Source organism: Crotalus tigris, unplaced genomic scaffold, assembly GCF_016545835.1.
Source record: "Crotalus tigris isolate CLP2741 ecotype Arizona unplaced genomic scaffold, ASM1654583v1 scf7180000024340.7048381, whole genome shotgun sequence".
Lineage (NCBI taxonomy): Eukaryota > Metazoa > Chordata > Lepidosauria > Squamata > Viperidae > Crotalus > Crotalus tigris.
In genome coordinates, this window is record NW_024100510.1 from 2406736 (window position 1) to 2431031 (window position 24296).

Sequence of the window (24296 nt, forward strand, 5' to 3'; positions counted from 1 at the left end):
AATCACTGCACCTTAGCTTGCCCTACAGTAAATTACTAAAACAGCATCATTCTCAATTTTTGTTAACACTGTACATCACAGTCTGGTTATTTTGACTGAGTAAATTTATGCTGGCATACTTTATACTATCTTAAGGAATGGAGGTTAGTAAATTAAACTGGCTAGCACAATGTCTCTAGTCAACCACAAGAGTCTTCACAACATGAAGTTCTAATATAGGAAAACATATTATAAAATATTGTGAAAATAACATCATTCAGTCCAGTAAATTCAATACTGCCAGCTTTTGTCCATGGTAGTGCTATCAACCTGTTTGGCTGCTTGCTCTTCCATAATGCTCTTGATACCCATGGGATGAGTGGTGCTTTCAGTCAGTCTGTTGATAGGTTGATCATTACAGCTGAATGATGCTTGGGTGACAGCTGAGAAATTATACAGCTGCTTTAAAGAGTTGCTGAATGATGCAATTTTCTTTCTACACATTCCAAGTATATTTTCTAAATTATTCCTGATGCATTGTATACATAATATTGGTGTCCCAATACTTATAACTTTGTTACAAACCATGGAAATGGATGATTTCTAGTCCCTAATATCATAATAGTTTAGTTAGTTTCTAAAGTAACCCAGTTTTGCTTGGGTTGTTGTTTTATTATCTCTCTTGGAACATTCATCATATTTCTTTTCTTTATCAAATTGTCCTTTGCAACTATAATGAAAAAAACTGTACTAAGCTTGAGCAGGGGGCTGGACTGCTTGAGCAGGGGCCTGGACTAGAAGACCTCCAAGGTCCCTTCCAGCTCTATTCTATTCTAAAAGTAAAACAAGAAGAAAACTGTGAAGGAGAATGTCAGGGCCCAGTGCACTATAAATCTGCATTTTCTCTTTTCCAAATATCATGTAGTAAAGAGCTCAGATAATTCAGAGAAGAATCTTTTGTGTGCCCTGAAAAATTGCTTGCTTACATTTATTCTAGCTTTAATAGAGGAAGTGGATAGTTTCTTGTCTGATCTCCTATTCCTGGTTCTAGGAGAATTGTGGCAGTGATACTGAAGGGAAACTTAGCAGTGTAATGTTAATGTTAGATGTGCAGCATCTTCTGCGGCAGCTAATATTTCTGGAGCAGCTCTGAATTCCTAAGAAGGTTCCTTAGAACTAAGAAGTTCCTTAGAATTTAGAAATCAGCTATGCCTACGTTAATCAGTAATTGAAAAAAACAGTAAATTAGCACATAAGGATAGTCTGTACCTTTGCTTACTTTTGATTAGAACTTACTGATTCATTTTTTCCCCCTTCCAGAATGAAGAAACAAGTTTCATCCTTATACTTGATAGAACTGTCATCATTTTAGATTTAAGCTGCTATAAGATCCATTTTTCTCCCTACTTCACATAGCTTTCAGAACATTTCTTCATTATTATTGGAGGAGAAGCAACCTGTCTCATTTACCAGGATCTTTTGCAACACCGTGCCACTGTTTGCATACATTGTGCTCAGCGTGATATCTTTTAGGACTTTGGACCTCTGCTGATGGATTGTGATCATTGCATTTTCAGTACCAATGAACTGTACTTACTCTTCAGCATGTTAAGAGGTTCTGCTTGCACATGCTACAGCAGTACAATTTGGTGTTTACTAGCATATTTTCAAACCTCTACAGCACTACCTCAGTTAAAAGTCAAACTGGATTTGTATTGTGGCTTAGGATGGCTGACATTTCCTTTCTCTCAGTGGCATAGTACAGTTGTCAGCCTTACCGAATCTATCAAGAACCCTGCTACTGGCTGGCTGCTTCTTTTACTTACATGCAAATGGAAAATGGGACCTGAAAAACTTAAAGCCAAGATGAAGCTTGATAGATTAGATTTCTATCACTATATTTCTGATAAATATAAGATCTGCTTTGGAAGCAGCAAAACTTGGTACCATTAAACTGTACTGGGATGTCACTCTATACCTCTGACACATTTGTTTGATAGTTTCTTTTAAAGTTTTGCAGACTTCAGAGATCTTTTATCCTATTTGTATGCTTAGGTTTATCAGCCTATTCTTGGTATTAGCTTATTTTCTTGCAACTAAAATTTAGAAATGAAGGGTAATACATGTCAAAAAGATGGCAAACTTTTGTACAAAATTCAGCATATTATTCAGTAAAGCTGAATATTTTTCTTCAACAAGAAATAATAATTTCCATTAAAAAAACCATAATATTTGGGGAGAGAACAAAATTTTCAGTCAGTCTCCCAAAGATAGTTCATAAGAACATACATATTCAGTATTTTGAAAATAACAGTGTCAGAGCTGCTATTTTTACATATCTTATCTTCAAAGCTTTGGTGGTCCTCTTCTTGTTGCTTCTGATCCATTTTTGATTCAAGAGACTTTTAAAAAATGTATTACTATCATTACTAAGAGCAACTGTCTGTGTTTAAGCAATGAACACAACATCATCAGAAGCAGTATTTTCTATCTTTACTGAGCTATTGCTCAGGATAATTCAAAATTCTCCTGCTTTCATGCTGAGCAGTGGGACAGAAGACTCTGTAGAACGATGCATCTGAATATAATCTCTACTCACTCAAGGTTTTTTTTGAGGGAATGGGAGGAGAGTATATGTTGAAGAATGGAATTATCAAATAAAAGCAAAAAAAAAAAATTACCCCACATTTCTGCAGAAATTTTTGACTGCAATTTCTAATATTCTGATTAATGCCCATGCTGGCTTGGGTTGTGGAAATTGTGATCCAAAACACCTTGAAAGCATTAAGTTATGGGGGAATGTCATAAATTAAATTAATGAAGATAGCTGGATATCATGTCCTCAAGTAATGGAGCACTGCATCTAATGACTTCAGGGGGAAAAGTAAGTCCCTGAGTCCATAATAATCAGTTTAGTTAGTTTCTAAAATAAATAAGCTTGAATATATACTGACATTGTCAATAATTTACATTTCACAAGGCATATGCAAATAATTACATTCTTAATCTAGTTTACAATCTGAAACCAAAATGTATAAATGTTAAATTTGCTAACACTTTGCTATGTATATTGGGTCTTTGTAAATTCAGCCTAATTTTACCTTAAATTTTAAAATATTTTTTGCTATGTAACATTAACAGTTATAAGCAGTGTTTTCTTTTTAGAAATATAATTGTTTCTGGACATTGAGATAGTAAATATATTTCTTGGCATTGTGCTAAGGCAAAATACTTAATTTATCTTGCTGTGTCTTCCAATGCACACCATATATATAGAAATAATCAGTGATGCTGCTGGGGAACAGAAAACGTGGAACTAAAATTTAGTCTTTAGTCTTTACTGATCTTGGCTGCTATCCTTAATAGCCATATGCAATAAAATATTATTTATTGAAGCATTAAAGTCCTTGAAGGCCTGTTCTTTTTTTAAAATCAAAAATGTTCTGTATTATATACTTTTCTGCTATGTTTTGGAGCCTCTTGCTCAATCTACTTCTCTAGTCAAAAACTCCATTAGTAAAAATGACCAATTCTGTCTTTTGCTTGAAAATGTGCACTCTAATCCTGGGAAAATACTTTCAGGTTTATTAATAACAGCACTTTTAAACAGATATTTTGTCCCATCAATCTCTGTAGTGATTGTCAACAACCTTTTTGGCAAATAAACTGCTAGTATTACCACGTGGGGTAAGTAATATCTCTAGAAATTAATATTTTTTCATCTTAATGACTTTTTATTATTTATAGCCATGTATTTTAATTGTATTTTGAGAAGTTGTATTTAATAGCTATCTGTTTGATAGCTTGTTTAATATTAGGCTTCTATGCCACACATTTCACCAAGGTGACTCTAGGCAGCTTACAATTATAGTACCATTTAAACATTAAAACTATGAATACCATGCAGTTAAAAATTCAGATAAAATTTGATTAACCATAATGAAAGGAAGGGAACAAAGTGTGCGTGGGGAGGAGGTGGGGTCTGACTAATCCATTAACTTCCTCCAAGACTATTCCACTATCAATTTCATCCAGATATCAGGGTTTGACACTAGAAATCTTTGATCTAATAAAATATTCATTTGTAAAATCTTGTTTTATTAAACTTTAATTAAGTATAAAATATTTACTTTTTACAAAGTGCAAAGAGACCCATCATTTCTGCCATCATTATACCAACCATAGAAAATTCTGATCACTTTAGAAAAAAAATGCTGCAAAACAATTATCTCTAAGAATCAGCATAATAATGTATTTTCAAGCATAAACTGGGCGCAGTGGATTCTGTGAAAGATTAAGGAGGGGAGACCACAAACATGGTCTCTGACATTCACTCAGCCATCCATTTTTTCCTTGATGCTGTTCTTCTCTTCTCATTGGCTATAACATCATCACAATTTGTCATCAGCAACATTGGCAAGGGCTCTGGCCGGTGGCTGTTTTTCTCTCCCCACAGACATATAAAATTAAACTCTGCCTACCCCAAAGTCAGCCTAACCCATGTAACTTGCTTACCAGCACAAGAAAAACAATAGTGAGTTCTTCCTTGCTCTTGTCGACACTGCAGATCAAATTTGTGTGTATGCATGCACATGTCCCAAGCTACATAGGACCAAATGCCTTTATAAGTGTGTAGGAATTAATAAAGAAATTAAGATTGCATCGCTCAGCTGTAAAGCACTGTGCTGTACCTCAAATCTCTTTGGGGTGGGATTTCTTCTGGAGTAAACACAACACTAAAATTATATTTGCAAATCCAGGCAAGCAAGGGGAAGGTAAGTGCTTAATAGCTTCAACAAAGCATTCACCTTGGAAAAATCCATGGCACCAACCCCTGTCCTAGAGGTATATCACTCAGACTATTTTTATTCTGGGGTTTTTTTTTGTCAAGGCTTAATAAATATTGATGCATTGTGAATGTTTTTCCGGATATGAATCATCGCCTACAAATTGGTATAAATGCAAATAATGCAGAAAAAGGTGAAGACAAAAAAAGGAAAACAAATGCCAATGCTTCTGATCCAAAAATTTGAAGGCTATTGTACATGAAATAGAATTAAGTTTAGTTAAGATTTCTTCCGTGATTTGTAGTGTATGCCAGATAGTTCTGCACATGACTACATTGAGTTCAGCAGGGCTTACTCCCAAATTATACCTTAACTTCCCCTTCTTCATAACAAAGCTATCAATACATTTCAATCTTCTAAACAATGTTCTGTTGTATCTAACTAATACTTTAAAATGGTATTACATTTGTTTTTTTTTACAAATTCAAGTGCCTAACCTGATAATATTAGAACAGACATGTCAAACACAAGGCCTGGGGGCTGGATGTGGCCCATGAAGTGGTTTCATGTGGCCTGCAAAGCCATCCTGGAAACAATGAGGGAACGGCCCCCGCTGCCTTGGCCCTGGCCCAGGCCAGCCAGGAGCCAATGTACAATTTTGTGGTGGCCATCTATGCTGAAACGCATTCAGTCTTAGCTCCACAAGGCCGTCTGGAAACAGCAAGGAACCAGCCCCTGCCGTGTCGGCCCTGCCCCCTGGGTGTATGCTGGGGAGGTGTCACCCTTTGTGAGGAATGAAGAAATGGACCATGCCTTGGCGCTTGTCCCAGTCCCACTCCCTTCTGCCAGCGACCCTCAGATCTGTCCCACTCCTGCCCAGGCCCCCACAGACACCCTTGATGCGAATGATGTAGAGCTGGCCATGCCCATCCAGTAGGCTACACCCAATCCATATATACCCACCCAGTAGGCTGTACCCACCCTGACCACACCCACCCAGCCCCCTGAGGGCAACCGCAATGCTGATGCGGCCCTCAATGAAATTGAATTTGACCCCCCCTGTATTGAAAGGAAGGAAAGAAGGAAGGAAGGAAGGAAGGAAAAAAGAAAGGAAAAGAAAGAAGGAGGAAAGGAAGGAAGAAAGGAAAAGAAAGAAAGAAAAAGAAAGAAAGAAAGAAAGAGAAAGAAAGAAAGAAAAAGAAAGAAAGAAAGAAAGAAAGAAAGAAAGAAAGAAAGAAAGAGAAAAGGAAGGAGAATTGGACGCAATTATCTTTAAATCAATCAAACTCTTAATCTTAATCCTTAATTCCCTATACCTCTATTACTTAGATACCTAAGGTAATAAATAATTCCTAGTAGACATTTTTCATTTAAATTTCTTTTTTTAAAACATTGATAATAACTTATTGTTTTATCAATGTATAAAATACAAATAAAAATAAAAATAGGAAATTAAGGGAACAACAAATCTATCTAATTGGCAAAACCAAAGTTAAAGTTTCATTTTTTTTTAATCACGAACATAAAATCCCATAAATATATTTTCCTCTTTGAATAGAACAACCAGTTTAATCATTATTGCTTTATCTTGCTTGCTGTTGAAATATGTATTTCTATTGGCACTTAATAATTTTTATAAAATATCACCATTTATATTAACAAAATTCACTGTACTCTTTCAGATTCTTTAACTTAAAAGAAAATATTTTTATCCATTTTAAAACACTAAGCTTTTCATTAAAAACATTTCTAAGATTAAAACATTCTAATGCATCTTTTTAAAAACTCTCTTAGCATACATTCTTTAAAGTTCACTTTCAGACCAATAAAACTCCAACTAACTCCAATTAATTCATTAAATTTTGATCACTCCCATCAAGTTACCCTCATAGAATAAAAATTCTTCTTGTATACATCCTTTTGAAAGGTCTAGATTTTTCTTTAAGCTAATACATCTTTTTCTTTAACTTGTTCTTAACATATTTTCAAATACACTTTCAATATTTTACAAACTTTAGGAGTTATTTAAGCATTAAATACCTTTTCAAACTTTAGAATAATACTTTCTTTCAATTATAAATATCAAACTGGTGGAAATCCATCCTAATTCCAGTTGACTCATTAAGTTTAAGTCAGTCCCTCCACCTTATCTTTATGGAGTAAAGACTTTTTCTTCTCTGGAATGTTTGTCAAGTAGTTATAAGCTTTTTTTTTCTCAAGGATTTCTCAACCTTGTTAATGTCCATGAGGAAAAGTCCCAAACTTGTCCTTTTAAATGTTGCAAATTTTCTTGGAGCTCTTCTTTTAATTGTGTTGGGAGTCTTGTATTTAAGCCATCATAATAAAAATTGGTATCAGGTTTATATTCCAAAATTACAGTTGACTTCTTTGCATTGTCAGCTACTCGTGAAATTGCCTCAGTGGTTTGGTGATTTTCTACACAAATTTACATCTCTGAAGTAGTGTGAATAGTCTTTTTAACATCCTTGGAGCATAGCTGATCTATAAACTGATGTATTTTATTTAAAGAATTTTTCAAATACATCTCTAATCATTTGCTCCTCCATTTTCTTAACTCCCTCTTTAGTTAAAGAGTAGCTTTTTTGTAAGTCACTTAAGAATTACTGACCAATCAGGAATCAAAAATTGGAAAGTTTTAGTTTTAGCCACCTACAGCAAAGCAAACTAAGCTACAAATTACTAAAAATAATAAACTAAAATTCAACTTTCTGCCCTTATATTTCCTCATCATTTTTTAAGGGATAATCCACACTTCCTTATTTTAGCTTGCCTTAGCAGCCTTCTTCCTTATTGTTTAACAAAAAGAAATCCACCAAATGGTGCAGATCTTCAAAAAGAAATAACAAGCTATAGCTAAAGAGATCCTCTTATAGCTTAATAAAGATTAATCATCCTTTAAAATGGTTAAGAAATGAAAGGCACAACTTACTGTTTATTTGAAAAATAAATTCAAAATGGTTGCTTCTTCAACCACAAACTGATTGTAGCCTCACCCCCAGTTTTCGGCACACAAGCTGCTTCAAAGTGCAGCTCCTGAAGCTACTTGCAGACTTGTTGCTATATTGGAGGCTCTTGAGGGGTAATTCTAGGACTTTCCCTAACCCAGGAGAGTCACATAAACTAAAGGAATGCTGGTTCCTTCTGTTGATAGTTGAAAGAAGCTACATTCCAGGGAAAAACCCTCTCAGGGATCCTTTCCTAGGCGTGTATTTAAATTTCTACTATGTCCTACAGTACTTCTTCATGGGAATTTTATTTTTTTGGAAGCCCTCATCCAGATCCACACTGTTTAGCTAATAAGCAGCAGGTTTCTGCCATAGGTCATGTTAGAAACTTTGCTGTAGCACTTGAGTATTAATTTTATTATTTTATTATTTATTACTAGAGTTTACTTTTTTTCAGGGAAGAAGCTTCCTTGCAACCCCAAGATGGCCTCATAAGTCTCCTTCTGAGTCTGATTGCCAAAGGAAGAAGCACATGTAGAAAGAAGAGGATAGATGCACAACTTGGGTATCTCTGACATGCAGTTGGACCCCAAAGGCAGCCAAAGACCCATGGGAGGTCGAGAGGCTAAACAATTCTTCCTAAACTCTGAGCAAACAGATGTTCAAGGAGGTAAGTTTCAATAATCATTTTTATTTGGGAGGAGGTGGTATTCCAATCCTGTCTCCCTCACTTCTTTTAATGTGAACTTTCAATATCCATCCCCATTTTACAAACAAACAAAAGAGACCTGTATAAGTAGCAGCTGCCGCACTGCATACAGTCCAGCTTAGCCCTTAAATCATATGTAAATGATACTCCCACTGTTAATGTGTCTATGGTAGTAAACATAGTTATGTTCCTAAACTTGAAAAACTGAAGAATACCATGTTGAGAGAAAGCAGCCCACCCATTCAACGGTGGCCAATTTTCTACAAACAAACACCAGTCTGACATATATACTGAGTCCATTACTCACTTTATGAAAAAGCTTTAACTTCCATGGTCTAGATTGTACTATTCAGACACAAGTTTATCATCCCATTCAGGACCAATCTAATATTGATAGGATAATATTTTTCTAGTTAACAAAATGCCAGAGCATTGGAACCATTGGAAAGATGTTTAATTTAATTACACCCTGGTGGGTGTGGTCCATTGGGTGGGTGTGGCCCATTGGATGGGCGTGGTCCATTGGGTGGGTTTGGCTGCGGTGGTAACAGCAGACTGGGTGGGACTAAAAAGTTCAATCAATCAATTCCAACTTTGCGAGATCTTTTTTTTCCCCGTGAGAAGTTGAAGTTGCAGATAACTTGGTCTGAAAGAAAAAAGATTAAATGTACTGGAAGTTTGTTAAATCAGTCTTGTATACATATATATGAAAGAAAGGGCTCGTTGCCAACCAGTCAAGCTTCTAGGCAGAAATGTAGCCAGTTCTTTGAGGAACCTTCATAGTTTTGGGAACTATTACAAGGAAGGAATCATCAGAAATATGAACTTCCTACAAGGACAGAATCACTAGATGATACTGGTTAAGTCCCTCAATTGACTGCCCCCAGTACTGCTTCCTTTGCCTACTGAATTATACAATAACCACATTGTTTTGTTTGTATATTTAGTTGGAAACCTTCTTAGCCAACAAATGGGATGGGAAAAGTTTACTTTAGAATGCACTAAGACTGAAAACCACAAAAAATTAAATGAATAAACATATATTTATTTATGAATTCAGAACAAGTAATCCAGAGAAAAATAAACAACGAGCTCAATGATCTAACCACAGTAACTCCCACTTTCATCTCTGTCCTTTTAGTAATCCTTTCTGACATTCTCATCTGAGGTCCTTTATCACAACTTAATTGTACCCTGACAATACAGATCTTCAAGCCACAGTTTTGTTCTCCTCTCATTTCTAGCATGAATGTTTTAACTTTAAGCTGTTGCAATGTGTACCTTAAACTGATATATCTCCACAGATCTATAGTAATGGTTGGCCACCAGTATCTTGAAGAAAAGGTTAATTGAGGTTGCTGTGTGTGAATCTGCTCTTTGTGGGGGAACGAACTACAAGCTTCATTTTCTTCCCTGATCCAACTTTCTCTTTCCCAACAGCACCTCTATCTTACCTGGATTTAACTTCGACTCTTCTTCCTTTTCCAGCCTATTATCAAGATTATCCATTGCTAAAGGGTATTGACTGATTCCTTGGAGTTAGATGCTGGGACAGTGGTAGCACTCTAAACCCCTAAATTATGTCCTCTATCTGTTTCATATAGATGTTAAAAACATAAGGGGACAACCACTAATTACCCACTAAGTCAGTGGTTCTCAACCTGTGGGTCGGGACCCCATTTGGGGTCGAACGACCATTTCACAGGGGTCGCCAAACAACGCAGTCCGCCATTTTTTCCCCCTTTTCCTTAGCTGTGCTACTCCCTTTTATTCTATTGGCTTTTGAAAGCCAATAGAATAGACTCTCTTGAATAGAGTCTAATTCTATTGGCTTTCAAAAGCCAATAGGAATTGTCCAGGCTGTCTCTGCCCTGCTGAGCCCGCCAAAAGTCCCATTCTGCAAACGGTGCTGCACCAGTTGAGTAGTCCTCGACTTACGACCGGTTGAGTAGTCCTCGACTTACGACCGGTTGGGGGTCATAGCATTAAAAAGGTTGAGAACCACTGCACTAAGTGTACTAGGATAATATCTAGATCAATCACTCAATCTAAAGCCCTCTCCAAGTATTAGTACTGTGATGACAGTGAGCACCATGACTTCCAAGCATCTCCAGATACTCTCTACAAATTCCAAATATTAAATCTATTTTAATTGATAATTAACCAAAATCCTGCATCTATAATGTTGTATTTTTCATATAAGAATATTGAAAACTTATGATATTTCATGTGAGATATCATTATCTTGATAGATCTTGAAGATAATATTACCTTGCATACTCTAAACCAGAGTTTTGATTCAGAATACAAAATAACAGAGTTGAAAGGGACCTTGGAGTTCTTCTAGTCCTACTCCCTGCTCAGTCAGGAGATCCTATACCATTTTGGACAAACTTATTCTTAAAAACCTCCAGTGATGGAGCACCCACAACTTCTAGAGGCAAGCCATTCCACTGATTAATTGTTTTCATTGTCAGGAAATTTCTCCTTAGTTCTACGTTGGATGTCTCCTTGATAAGTTTCCAGTTATTACTTTTTGTCTTGTCCTCAGTTGTTTTGGAGAATATGTTGAAACCCTCTTCTCCATGACAGTCTCTCAAATATTGGAAGACTGCAATCATATCACCAGTGGTGGGATTCAGCCAGTTCGTGCCAATTCAGCAGAATCGGTAGCTAATTTTTTGTTGCCCAGGCCCAGAATGGACTTCAGAAGCGGCATCCACACAGAGAACCAGTTGTTCACATATCTGAATCCCACCACTGCATATCACACCTAGTCTTTTTCTTCATTAGATTAGACGTACCCAATTCCTGCAACCATTCATTGTATGTTTTAGCCTCTAGTCCGCTAATCATGTTTGTTGTTCTTTTCTGCACTCTTTCTACAGTCTCAACATCCGTTTTTATCACGGTGACGAAAACTGCATACAGTATTCCAAGTATGGTCTTACCAAATCAATACAAAATGGTACTAACACTTCATCTGACCTTGATACTATTCCTCTGTTGATGCAGTCCAAGACTGCATTGACTTTTTTGGCAATACTGCTGGCTCATATTTAAATAGTTGTCCACAAGCTCCTCTCACAGTTACTGCTTTTGAACCAGGTATTACCTGTTCTATGCCTGTGCATTTGGTTTTTCTTGCCCAAAACCTTACTTTTCTCAGCAGTGAATTGTATTTTGTTGGATAGGGCCCAATGTTCAAGTCTTTCAAGATCCTTCTGGATCCTGAGCCTATATTCTTAAATATTGATTATTCCCTCCCAGTTTGATGTCTGCAAATTTGATGAGTTCCCCTTCTATCTCCTCATCTGAATCATTTATGAAGATGTTTAAGACAGAACTTTGGGCATAAGACAGAACTTTGGGGTATCTCACTGCATACTTCCCTTCATGAAGATGTAGTTCCATAGAGGACTACATGTTGAGTATGGTTGGTCAGCCAGTTACAAACCCCTCTGAGTAATGATGTTATCTATCCCACATTTTTCTATCTTACCAAGAAATAGGCTGTGGTATACTTTGTCAAATGCTTTATTGAAGTCTAAGTATACCATGTCCATAGCATTTTGCTGGTCCACTAATTTAGTTATTTTATCAAAGGATGCAATAGGTTTTGTCTGGCATTATCTGTTTTTGACAAAGCAACATTGGCTTCTATTAATTGCTTTACTTATTTCTAGATGTTCATAGATCTGTTGCTTAATTATCTTTTCCAGGATCTTCCCAGGTATTGATGTGAGGTTGACTGGTCTGTAGTTTCCTACATCCATTTTTTTCCTTTTTTGAATATGGGAATCATAGCAGCTCTTTTCCAGTCCTGTGGTAGTTCCCCAGTGCTCCAAGATCTTTGAAAGGTATGGTTTAATGGTTCTGAGATCATGTCTGGGATGTAATCCATCTGATCCTGGTAATGGGTAGGTGTTGTCTTACCATTTTCTTACTTATTTTGACTTGTATTCCTAGTCTGTCTGTTATGGTACTACTTTTAGTAGGTTAGACTATTTTTTCCTTTTGTTTAAAGACAGAGGAAAAGAATGAATTAAGCAGTTTCATTTTCTCCCTGCTGCTTACCATGTCCTTGCCATTTTCTCCCATTAGTAGACCCATCGTTTCCTTGATTTTTTTTTTCTGGTTTTTATATGTTGGAAAAAACTTTTTTATTATTATTTTTGACATTTGTTGCAAATCTTAGTTCATTCTAAGCCTTAGTTTTCCTGACTTCATCTTTGCAGATTCTGGCTATTTGCTGGTATTCTGCCTTAGTTACCTAAGGCAGAATACCAGCATATAGCTGGAATCTGCAAAGATGAAGTGTCCCTTTTTCCATGTTCTATACTTGTCCTTTTTGTCTTTCAGTTTATTAGAGAGCTCTTTATGCAACCGTGCTGGTTTCTTCTGGGGTCTCTTTTTTTTCTTTTTCAATGGTATCGTACTAAACTGGGCTTTTATAATCTCATTTTTCAGAGATTCCGAAGCTTCTTGAGTTATTTTCCTCTTTAAGATTTTCATCCATGGAATCATTCTCAAGCTCTTTCTAAGTTTGTTGAAATCAGCTCTCTTAAAGTTCAAGACTCTATTTTGACTTTGTTCTCTTGCTTATGCTTACGTCATGTTGAATGCTAATTCAAAGTTCTTGCTGCTTCAACTCTTTCTATCATTTCAACTCTATCATTTTCATTCTAAATTATCTATCACAACTATCATGTCTGTCTGTCTGTCTGTGTCTGTCTACCTGCCTATCTATCTATCTATCTATCTATCTATCTATCTATCTCTATTTATCATCTATCTATCATCTATCTATCCTATCATTTCATCTTCAGTTAGAGTTTTGAATGAAGGCTAAATAAATAAGCTTACCAGGATCATTGGCAGCTTCCTCCAGAACAAGAGATTTTATATGATGCTGAATGATAAGAACAGTAGATGGAGGATGCCGAAGAATGGGCTGCCACAAGGAAGTGTATTATCTCCAACATTGTATAATATATATATGAATGATCAACCAGTCCCCAACAACACATGTCTATTCATCTATGCAGACGATATAACAGTGGCCATACATGAATCAACTTTTGATGAGGTAGCTGAGAAACTTATGGTAGCACTTAGGACAATACTACACCATCAATCATTTAATCCCAACAAGACCCAAATGTGTGTTTTCCACTTCTGAAATCAAGATGCAAGGGAAGAGTGGGATATTATGTGAAAAGGAAGATGTGTCCTTCCTGCTTCCCAGGGCTGAGAGAGAGAGGGGGAGGGAGGGAGGGAGGGAGAGAGAGAGAGAGAGAGAGAGAGAGAGAGAGAGAGAGAGAGACTGGGGCCAAGGTTACCCAGCTGGCTTCATGCCCAAGGCAGGAATAAAACTCACTGTCTCCCTGTTTCTAGCCTAGTGCCTTTAACCACTACACTAAACCAGCCCACGTAGTAAGCATACACAAATGTACATATTATGTATCCTCCCATATAAGACCATATATGGAAACAACACAAACACTTGACAACCACTATCTCTATCAAGTCCTCTTAAACCTGTCAACTGTAAATTAAACCTCAGAACACAACCTTTGGACCTGGCAGGCTAATCAGATCTGAATGACCTGTGATGTTCTTTGCAAGTGTTGCCCAGGTGACTTGAAGCTGCCCATTCAGGTACACTGAACCAACCAGTTTGATAAGTGATGCTTCCTAACGCAGGAGGAAGTCCTCTTTTTATGCTGTTCCGTGATATCTGCCTAAGGTTGTTTCCCCATCAGCAATGGAAGAATCTGTTCTCCTGTTTTGGATCTTTTGTAGATGTCTTTGAATTCTTTGTAATTTCTGAGTTTATTTATTTGTTTTCTTGTTCTATTTATTTATATTCTGCCTTTGTGATTTAAGGTTTGTCTGTTTCTGTGTTCATGTTTTGTCTGTTTATATTTGTAATTCTTATAAAATCAATATTTTTCATTACATTACATCGTTATATAGGTTTATCAGCTGCCTGAGATGTGAGTGAGTATCCTTGCAGATTGTGACTTTCCAGAGATGGAGAGTTAGGCAGAACAGTTTTAGAACAGCTCCTGACCTGCCTGATTACCAGAAGCTCTAATTGTTGATCAACATTTAGTTGCACTTTGTATCTTGCCCTTCTAGGACAGATGCACAGTTCTGGGTAAGATAAATTACAAGGTAAAGAAAACAGGAGTTCCAAAGATGTCATAAACGTTCCAAGAAAATGAAAACCAGCTTGGTGGGGCTAGGGAAGCATATAAGAGAAAGAATTGTCCAATATGTTTAAAAGGTTTACTTTATTGAACCAGAATTATTCATTTGCTTCTAATTTAAAGCTAGCTTGCTGAAGATTGCAGCATTATAATTAACAATAATCATTCAGTACCTCCACCCCAGTCAGTATCACCAGCCTACTTGACTCTCTGTTTTCCAAAGACTGCTGATTTGCTTTGGTTCAAAGTTGACTCCCACCGTTTATTATGAGATGTAATTACCACTGACAAATTACACCTGTAACAATTGGAACTTATTATGCACATCACTTTTGTATCAAATTGCATCGTATGATCTCAGGACTGTAAACAAATAAAGCATTTTTCCCTAGTGAAAATTCAAGTCCTGAAAACAAAGTGTTCTACTTAATTAGTACTGAATCTCAAGCAATTTTGGCATTACATATTTCACATTTTCATTAAAACAGGTCTAATAGTTTCTAACAGCATTCATAGTAAATAAAGTCAGTGTTTATTGTATTTCTAACCCATGGATGGATATAAGGAACAGTTGCTGGAATTGGGTATGTCTAGTTTTAAAGACCAGGAGCTGACTGTGGCTCAGATCATGAGCTTCTCGTTGCAAAATTTAGGCTTAAATTGAAGAAAGTAGGGAAAAGCACTAGCCACTCAGGTATGAACTAAATCATATACCTGATGAATATACAGTAGAGATGACAAATAGATTTAAGGAATTAGATCTGATAGACAGAGTGCCTGAAGAATTATGGACAGAGGTTCACAACATTATACAAGAGGTAGCAACTAAAACTATCCCAAAGAAAAAGAAATGCAAGAAAGCAAAATGGCTGTCTGAGGAAGCTTTGAAAATAGCTCAGGAAAGAAGGGAAGCAAAAGGCAAGGGAGAAAGAGAAAGATACACCCAGTTGAATGCAGAATTCCAGAGAATAGCTAGAAGAGATAAGAATGCCCTCTTAAATGAACAGTGCAAAGAAATAGAAGAAAACAATAGAATAGGGAGAACCAGAGATCTCTGGTTGGAGATATGAAGAGAACGTTTCATGCAAAGATGGGCATGATAAAGGACCAAAATGGCAGAAGAGATTGAGAAGAGGTGGCAAAATTACACAGAAGAATTATACAAGAACGAGCTTAATGTCCCTGATAACCACGAGCCAGACATCCTAGAATGTGAAGTGAAATGGGCCTTAAGAAAGCTGAGCAACAACAAAGCTAGTGGAGGTGACAGTATTCCAGCTGAGCTACTCAAAATCTTAAAAGACGATGCAGTAAAAGTGCTACACTCAATTTGCCAGCAAATTTGGAAAACTCAACAATGGCCACAGGATTGGAAAAGGTCAGTTTACATTCCAATTCCAAAGAAAGGCAATGCCAAAGAATGTTCAAACTATCACACCATTGCACTCATTTCACATGCTAGTAAAGTTATGCTTAAAATCCTACAAGCTAGACTCCAGCAGTATGTGGGTAGAGAACTTCCAGAAGCACCGGCAGGATTTCGAAGAGGCAGAGGAACTAGAGATCAAATTGCCAACATATGCTGGATCATGGAGAAAACTAGGGAGTTCCAGAAAAACATCTACTTCTGCTTCATTGACTATGCAAAGCCTTTGATTGTGTGGATCATAACAAATTGTGGCAAGTTCTTAAAGAGATGGGAACACCAGACCATCTTATTTGTCTCTTGAGAAACCTATATGGTCAAGAAGCAACAGTGAGAACTGGACACGGAACCACTGATTGGTTCAAAATTGGGAAAGGAGTCCAGCAAGGCTGTATTCTGTCACCTTGCCTATTTAACTTATATGCAGAGCACATCATGAGAAAGGCAGGGCTAGATGAAACAAAAGTTGGAATTAAGATTGCCGGGAGAAATATCAACAACCTAAGATATGCAGATGATACCACTCTAATGACAGAAAGTGAAAAGGAACGAAAGAGCCTCTTGATGTGGGTGAAGAAGGAGAGTGCAAAAGTAGGCTTGAAACTCAACATTAAGAAAACCAAGATCATGGCATCCAGCCCTCTCAATTCCTACCAAATAGATGGAGAAGAAATGGAGGTAGTGACAGATTTTATCTTCCTGGGCTCCAAGATCACCACAGATGGGGATTGCAGTCAAGAAATTAAAAGATGCTTGCTCCTGGGGAGGAAAGCTATGGCAAATCTAGACAGCATACTGAAAAGCAGAGACATCACCCTGCCAACAAAAGTACGTATAATCAAGGCCATGATTTTCCCAGTTGCAATGTATGGCTGTGAAAGTTGCACCATAAGAAAGGCTGAGTGCAAAAGAATTGAGGCCTTTGAAATATGGTGCTGGAGAAGACTCCTGCGAGTCCCCTGGACTGCAAGGCATTCAAACTGGTCAGTCCTAGGGGAGATCAACCCTGACTGCTCTTTAGAAGGCCAGATCCTGAAGTTGAAACTCAAGTACTTTGGCCACCTAATGAGAAGGAAAGACTCACTGGAGAAGAGCCTAATGCTGGGAAAGATTGAGGGCAATAGAAGAATGGGACAACAGAGAATGAGATGGCTGGATGGAGTCACTGAAGCAGTGGGCCTGAGCTTAAATGGACTCCAGAAGATGGTAGAGGACAGGAAGGCCTGGAGGAAAATTGTCTATGGGGTCACGATGGGTCGGACACGACTTCACAACTAACAACAAAAGTTTAATGAAGAGAAGGATGAGGGGTGACATGCTAACAGTCTTCCAATATCTCAGGGGTTGCCACAAAGAAGAGGGAGTCAAGCTATTTTCCAAAGCACCTGAAGATAGGACAAGAAGCAATGGATGGAAACTAACCAAAGAGAGAAGCAACCTAGAACTAAGGAGAAATTTCCTGACAGTTAGAACAATTGATCAGTGGAACAACCTGCCTCCAGAAGCGGTGAATGCTCCAACATTGGAAGTTTTTAAGAAGAGACTGGACAGCCATTTGTCTGAAATGGTATAGGGTTTCCTGGCTGAGCAAGGGGATGGACTACATTAGTGGTTCTTAAACATTTTTGAACGAATCGCTCCCTTGAGCCAATGAGGAAGTTGTCATCGACCCCCTCCCCCAACATAACCTCTCAATCACAACATAGGAAATAATTCTTCAATTTATGCAAACCCTTTTTTTGTTTTCTTTAAAATTGTCATCAGGACATATCTATGCAAATAATTTATTTCCAGTCTTTTTCCCAATATCTCAACTGTGTGAAAAGTTTTGGTGCCACCCGTCACTTTATTCCCAAACTTCGTGATACATGTATTTCATTATTATCTTATTTATTCAAGACACTTAAATGTAATGATCACTGAAAACAAAACACTGGGAGCCATAAAACCCTTTTGACATCTAAAATGAAGATAACACTGCATATATCCTTTTTTACCTTTTATATATATATATATATATTTTCAGTGTTATCTTCATTTTAGATGTCAAAAGGGTCTCTCTCTCTCTCTCTCTCTCTCTCTCTCTCTCTCTCTCTCTCTCTCTTTCTGCCCTTGGTCTGCCAGTCCTCTTCCTCCACTCAGTGTGTGTGTTTGTGTGTGTGTGTGTGTGTGTGAGAGAGAGAGAGAGAGAGAGAGAGAAAGGCACTTGTGCTTCCTCTCTCTCTCTTTCCTCTCTCTTTCTCTCTCTCTTTTTCCCTTCTCCCTCTCTCTTTCTCTCTTTCCTCTCTCTCCCTCCCCTTTTTTCTCCAGGTGAGGAGAGAGAGAGAGAGAACGAAAGGCAAAGGGTGACAAAGGGGCGGGGAGGGGGGCAGGAGGCAGCAGAAGACCCCCTGTTGCAGCTGGAGGCACCCAGCTCCACTACCCACCTAGCCTGTGGGGAGGCCCCGACTCACAGTCAGGTTGGCAGGCTGTCCCACATGCTGCTGGCGTCCCTGGGCTCAATTCGGGGCCACGGGGCATCTGCGGAATGCCCCGCCTGTCGGATGCATCGAGAAGCCTCCCCTCACATCCGTGGAACACCCTCCCGTCAGCTGCTTCACCAAACCTTCTCCTGTGCTGCCCGGCGTCGGTCGGAATTGGAGCAATGATCCGCCTCCCGCCAGGACCAACACTAGAGCCTCCTGTGCTGCCGGTAGGTCATCGTGCTGGAGGAGCTGGGGCCACTCCTGGCGATCCGCGACCCACCAGCATCGCGCTGGGAGCAATGGCCCCGCCAGCTGCTGCCCCAGCCAGGACTGCCACCCGGGGGGCAGCAGGAGGAAGAAGGGGAGGAGGAGGAGAGCAAGGAAGTTGGCGCTGGGCCTCAGGAGGAGGTGCTCCTGCGGGCCCGGTCGGGGCTCTTCTGTTGCTGGTTGGAAAATGCCTCCCCCCTCCCTTTCTATCCCCCCCATCTGCTCACCTCACATTTTTCACCGACAAAGCAGCCGGGACTCTGGTGCGCCTTCCTGGCCAGCTGGGTCAACGGTCCCACGGCTGGGGATCGCAGGGGCTGCTCTCTCTCGGGGCCGCAGCTTGTGGGAAGGATGGCCCCGCAAGCTGCTCCTAGCAGGGATCCCGGGGCTTCCCCGCACGGTTCCCCGGACATGTGCACCTCGGACGGGGCCAGCCAGGGAAAGAGACTTCCTGGCCGTGCTTCTCCCAAGGGGCAGGGCTCCCGGGCGCAGGGCCAATCAGGAACCCTGCAAGGAGGCAAATCTGCATAAGAGAGAGAGAGAGAGAGAGAGAGAGAGAGAGAGAGAGAGAGAGAGAGAAGCACAAGTGCCTCTCTCTGTCTCTGTCTCTCTCTGCAAATGGCAGAGCTCGGAGCCGCTGGGGAAGGCTCAAAAGTGTCCCCAAAACCTCTCGCTCCATCGCCCCCATATCACCCCCTTTACGTTCTTTGCCCCCGCGTCACCCCTTTTCATTCTTTCACCCCCCTGAAAAACAAAATCACCCCCTGGGGGGCAATATCACCCAGGTTAAGAACCACTGGACTAGATGACCTCCAAGGTCCCTTCCACCACCACCACCACCACCATGATGATGATGGTAGTGGTGGTGGTGGTGATGATGATGATGCATGGAGATCAGAACTGATAAACAGGTCCTGTGCAATCTGTAAGTTTTGATTTTGTGGTCTGATACTCAAACAACTAATGAGGAAAGTTATTCCAAAAGTCCTGTTGAAAAAGGTCTGAGACATTTATTTTCTTAATTCATTACAATTTTTTTACAAGATTTTAGCATTTACTCTGGTTTTAGAAATGAGAAGAGTCCACGTTATCTAAATTTTCAAGTTGCAGGATAAAAGATGTTGCACATCAGCAGTCCTGAACCTTTCCAGGTTGATGGACTGGTGGTGGTAGCGGTGGCTGGAGGGGGAGGGGGAGGGGATTCCACATGCAGGTTTGCCCGCCCTTGCCTCCCACCTGTGCATCTCAATTCCCAATGGGTCGCAGATCGGCTCCAGCTGTGGACCGGGGATTGGGACCTCTGTTATACATCTTATAAAAAATTAAATTGCAAATAGTGGGGAGAGCATGAGGACATAGGTGTTATATCTCCATATTAACATGAATTGCCACTAGAAAATTATATCAATGAATGCAGCATGTTTCACATGCCTAGAGTCATGATCTAAACTCTGCAAGTCCCTTCTAACTCAAGCATACATATTCTGGGGCAAAGTGAGGCCTCCTTTGATTATGGCAATAAAAATCATCGGCCAAATCTAACAATTTTTCTTGTAATAGCAAGTGCTAAAAATTGGCTTGTTAACAATTTGTCCAGAACAATAACAAAGTTGTCAAGACAAGGCAATTTTCATTTCATATGGAAACTGAGTGGCATCATTTGTTTTTCTTAGCTGACCTTCTGTGCTAATAAATGCACTCTGTGTTTTCTGTTTCTGCTACATTCAACATTCAGGAAACTAATAAAGTACAATGACTACCTTCCTGTATCCAGTTCCTAAATGGAGCCAAACAGATGGATAGCAATCAGGCCTCCCCAGCAGTTCCTGTGAATCAGTGCTGAACACAGCAAGAAAAACAAGTGGATGCTTGATATGGCTATTGATCTGACAGTGTTAATTATGCTCAAATAGAGGGTCAAGCACAAAGAAGGGGAAAAGGAGTGTATGTACAAATTGTTGCCATTTTAAATTAGGCCTTCAATTTAATATGTTCAATCAGTGTATTGAGCTGTGACTCAATAACTGAGCTGTGACTTAATAATTATTACTGTAAGGTCCCAGTCCCTTACTTGAACTTGAAATATCATATCAATCTAATCAGATAACCCAAGCAGAGACTTCTTGATCAAGCAGCACTTTATATGATCAAATTAAACAGCTAGGTGGCAAACAAACTGGAATTCTGACAGAGTTACGTCCAGAAGTGCCACATCTTAGAAAGTTAGTAGCATTACTTTATAAACTTTGTTAGCCAATGAAAATCAGACAACAGAGCTATTTATTGCATCATAAGGAAAACATCAATCATTCCTGTATACTCCCTTATTCCATCCTTCAGTACATCGCATCCATGTATATGTTTCCCACGTTTTCATGAGATTTCCCTGGTGCAAAAGCCGATTACAAAAAGCAAGAAAGCAACAGTTAGACTAAACAATTTCCCTTTGTTCGAGAACCCTTCGTTCCTCCCTTTTAATTTTGTAACAGAATGTGTTCTGTTACTTGGTGACCAATGATGTATATTCCGTTGTTATTGCGGTGATAATCAGGACCTTGGCTAGCTTACTGGGTTTATCACTACTTACAGAGGATGCTATGACTGTCATCCCTGAAATAGTAGAAGTAACTGTTCTTTGAATAACAAGAATCAAAGACTGGAAAACCGAAAGACCTCCAAAAGCTAACACAACAGAAAGTTTTCCCTTTGCCAATCACCAAAGATCTCTCCAAACCAGCTTGTGTCCATGGCAGCTGTCCAGGTTTCCGAGGGAGCTGGGTGAATTTTCTCCACACACAGGCAGCAGCATGTAAAAGGAAAGCCATATCCCCCTTGTTTTCACAAAACTTTCTTTTCTAGTATTATTTTAACCAATTAAATTTTCTTTATCTTTCTGTATGTGTACTTCTTGCCTCGGGCTAATGGAGGTTCCTGCGCAAGCATAGCATAGAGAAGCAAAGCAGCATTATGTTATTCTAAATGCCCTTCGTTTGTAGTTATTTCTAATACAGCTTGCAGTCTAATAATTCTATTAAGCATAAAAAAAGACTCCTATAACTTATACATTCTATCTTCTTGCAACATAGTTGGTCCGTCTGGGGCAGTCCAGTTGAGGGTGGCATCTGTTAGATTGGTCCATAAGATAGGCAGTTGAGGAATGTTTGCCAGGGGATTTTGGGTTGGGCTGAATTGGTGGTAATCCACCAAAAGGATGCTGAGGTGTTCACCTACAAGAGATGTTCACACCTAAGTCTCCCCAAGGTCTTTACCAGAACCTTCTCTTTTTAAAACAGAGGTTTCCCACTATGGAAGTGGTCAGAGTCCACATATTGGGTCTATTGGTGGCTTTTCAAGTGAGATTTTGACTAGTCAGGGCAGTTACATTTATTTCACATGCTTCCGAAGGCCATTGTTCATCCATGTTAGTACCCACACACATACAACAGTTGTCACATTTAGAGATGAAGCAATTCTTTTGGGCCAGATCAATACAAAGAGTCTTTGATACTGATTGTGGTTTCCAGTTCATCGTAAAAAGAATGAAAAACTCTAAAAAGTTTCTGGGATGGTGGTATAATAGTGTCAACTTGAAGCCATATTGTGTCCGGTTCAATTGATAGCTGGTCCAAATGATGCTGAGAAGTCTGCTGGTCTGGTTATCTTGAAGCACACTGTATTGCAGGAATCAGCATTGCACTGGGAAGTGCTGACTCATTTAATCATATTGAATATTCCTTCCTTCGATTGTGTCAGGTTAGGTAGGATGTATAAATGTATTTTGCGTGAAATGAATAGGTCTGTTTCTATCCCATTGCTCCACACTTAGTCCATTTGGCTTGATTATAGTCAATAACTTTACATGTATGAAAGGAGATTCTGGCATTTGTCCATAAGTCTCATATTATTCTTCTCAAGAGGTATAGTCTGTCCATCCTTCCATATGTCCAGGTTTGAAGTTGTTGGTGGAGCTTTACTGTATTGATAGAAACATAACAAATGACCCTATTCCTCCACTTTGCAAGTGGAATACGTAGTCTTGTTATAAACACATCTCCCTTTTGTTCCTTTAATTATTGGGCCCATGGTCTGAAGAAGGTGTGGGAGAAACAGCAGCAGCAAAGTAAAAAAAAATGTAGCAATACACAGTCTATATACTACAAACCCAAGTTCCAGGGTAGTCCAGTCCATTTAAGTTTTTCTCCTAGTTAAATGGAAACAGTTCAACAGGCGAGGCAGGTCAAAATTTCATTTTCAGGCCGTCCAACTGCAAAGCTTGTCACTGGAGAGGGAATAATGGGACTTTCCATGGACTCACGCCTTGATTCCTTCACTCTCACTGCAGTTAAGGTCAGGAGGACTTGGCATGGTTGGGACTACTCAGCAGCAAATCTTTGAAAACATTTACAAATCTAAGCAAAACAATTCAGAATCATTTCCCTAAGGTTCTTCCTTTTAGCAGAATACTGGGATCCTAATTGGAATAAAATTTCCTAAAATTGGTGGATTATAAGACTTGTAACTTTCTACTCTCTATTTTTTTTTCTCTGATTTTTACTCTAACTATTATTGAAGATTTGGGGGGGGGAACTAAAAAGATCCAACTAACTCTGAAATGACATCTGGTGGCTAAATTTGAGACTGTAACCTGCTATTCTTTAAGAGAGACTTGTTGACAGTTTTGAAAATAGATAAGATATAAAGCAACCTTGAAGCACCAGCTGCAAGAAACTCAGCTCAGCTCCTCACTTGGTGGACTTTCTGACTGTAAGTTTTTTTAGTTTAATATACTGCAATGGAAGAAGAACAGGAATGGATTTCCCATCACAGAGGAAGTACAGGAACAAATTCTTTATATGTTAAAAGCAATTATCCAAACTCTCCATATAAATTGGATATGCAAACTCAAACAGGCTCCAGAGCTGCCACAAAGTCAACCAAAGGATCATCTATACAGAGAAAGTGAAACAACCAAATGCTGTGGCAGAAGACTTAGAAACTCAACAAATACAGACAATGGAAAACACAAAAAAGAAACTGATAATAGAGAACAAGGAAAGGACTTTTCTTATAAACCAGAAGGAATTTGAAGATAAAAAAGAAAAACAGATGAAAGAGAAGATAAATACTTCCGGACAACTGCATCTAATTGGAAAAACAAAGAGACGTCCTGCTAAATCAGCTAGTCCTCTTAAGAAAACATCAACTGGATGCTTTTATCAACATCAAACAATAGCCACAGCAATACAAGGAGATCTTTTTGATGTTTTAAAAGCAAAGATACGAAAGATGACTTGGCAAAGAAAAAAAGGTAGAATAAGACTGAAAAGGATTGGGGTTATGATTAACACATGAGATCTAAAATAGAATATATTCAAATGGATAGAATATGTATTCTGAATACAAGATATTGTAACGATTTGAGATAAAGAAAATTTTGGTTATATAAAATCTAGAAATATAAATATTGAAATAAGAATATTGT

General features: G+C 38.7%; 1 protein-coding gene across 2 annotated transcripts in view; it reads left to right on the forward strand.

Annotated features, from left to right (window-relative positions):
* IRS2 (insulin receptor substrate 2) overlaps positions 1–21708 on the forward strand; it is a 32598-nt gene extending 10890 nt beyond the window's left edge. The window contains exons 2-3 of one of the 2 annotated variants that reach the window (XR_005554645.1): positions 8190–8402; positions 20550–21708. Coding sequence is in view for 1 of the 2 variants with exons in the window: in XM_039326285.1 (XP_039182219.1) it covers positions 1300–1304 (5 nt within the window). In the remaining variant the exon portion in view is untranslated. Of the gene's footprint in view, positions 1–1299; positions 3383–8189; positions 8403–20549 lie in introns of those variants that run through there. The other variant, XM_039326285.1, reaches the window with a different exon arrangement.
* The last annotated feature ends 2588 nt before the right edge of the window (positions 21709–24296 follow it).